Source organism: Egretta garzetta, unplaced genomic scaffold, assembly GCF_000687185.1.
Source record: "Egretta garzetta isolate BGI_Z169 unplaced genomic scaffold, ASM68718v1 scaffold957, whole genome shotgun sequence".
Classification (NCBI taxonomy): domain Eukaryota; kingdom Metazoa; phylum Chordata; class Aves; order Pelecaniformes; family Ardeidae; genus Egretta; species Egretta garzetta.
The window spans coordinates 20285-20656 of NW_009260360.1; the positions used below are offsets into that span (position 1 = coordinate 20285).

At 69.9% G+C, this 372-nt stretch overlaps 1 protein-coding gene across 1 annotated transcript in view; it reads left to right on the top strand.

Annotated features, from left to right (window-relative positions):
• Positions 1-372, top strand: part of LOC104130000 (dedicator of cytokinesis protein 2-like) — an 11812-nt gene that overhangs the window by 2250 nt on the left and 9190 nt on the right. The window contains exon 3 of the mRNA XM_035898462.1: positions 55-252. Within this exon, the coding sequence (XP_035754355.1) occupies positions 55-252 (198 nt within the window). The remainder of the gene's footprint in view (positions 1-54; positions 253-372) is intronic.

Sequence of the window (372 nt, forward strand, 5' to 3'; positions counted from 1 at the left end):
GAGCGCTGCGGAGCAGAGCATGCAGGGGGACCCGTGCCCCCCTCTCCTCCCCAGCCTGCTCAGCTGCTGCCGGAGACACCCCGAGCTGGCCAAGCCTGGGGAGAACTTCGTGGCGCTGGTGGCCGGGCTCCTGGAGCGGCTCCTCGACTACCGGGCTGTTATGAACGACGAGAACAAAACCTACAGCATGAGCTGCACCGTCAACCTCCTGGTGGGCCCCCACCCTGTGCTCCCCCAGCTCCCTGGGGCTTGGCCCCGTGTTCCCCCCGACCCCCCCAGGGCTGCGGTGCCCCAGCACAGCAGAGATGGGGCCACACGGTGCCAGACCTGGTGTCCCCTGGGTGCCTGCCAGGCGGCACTCTGTGGCTCCCC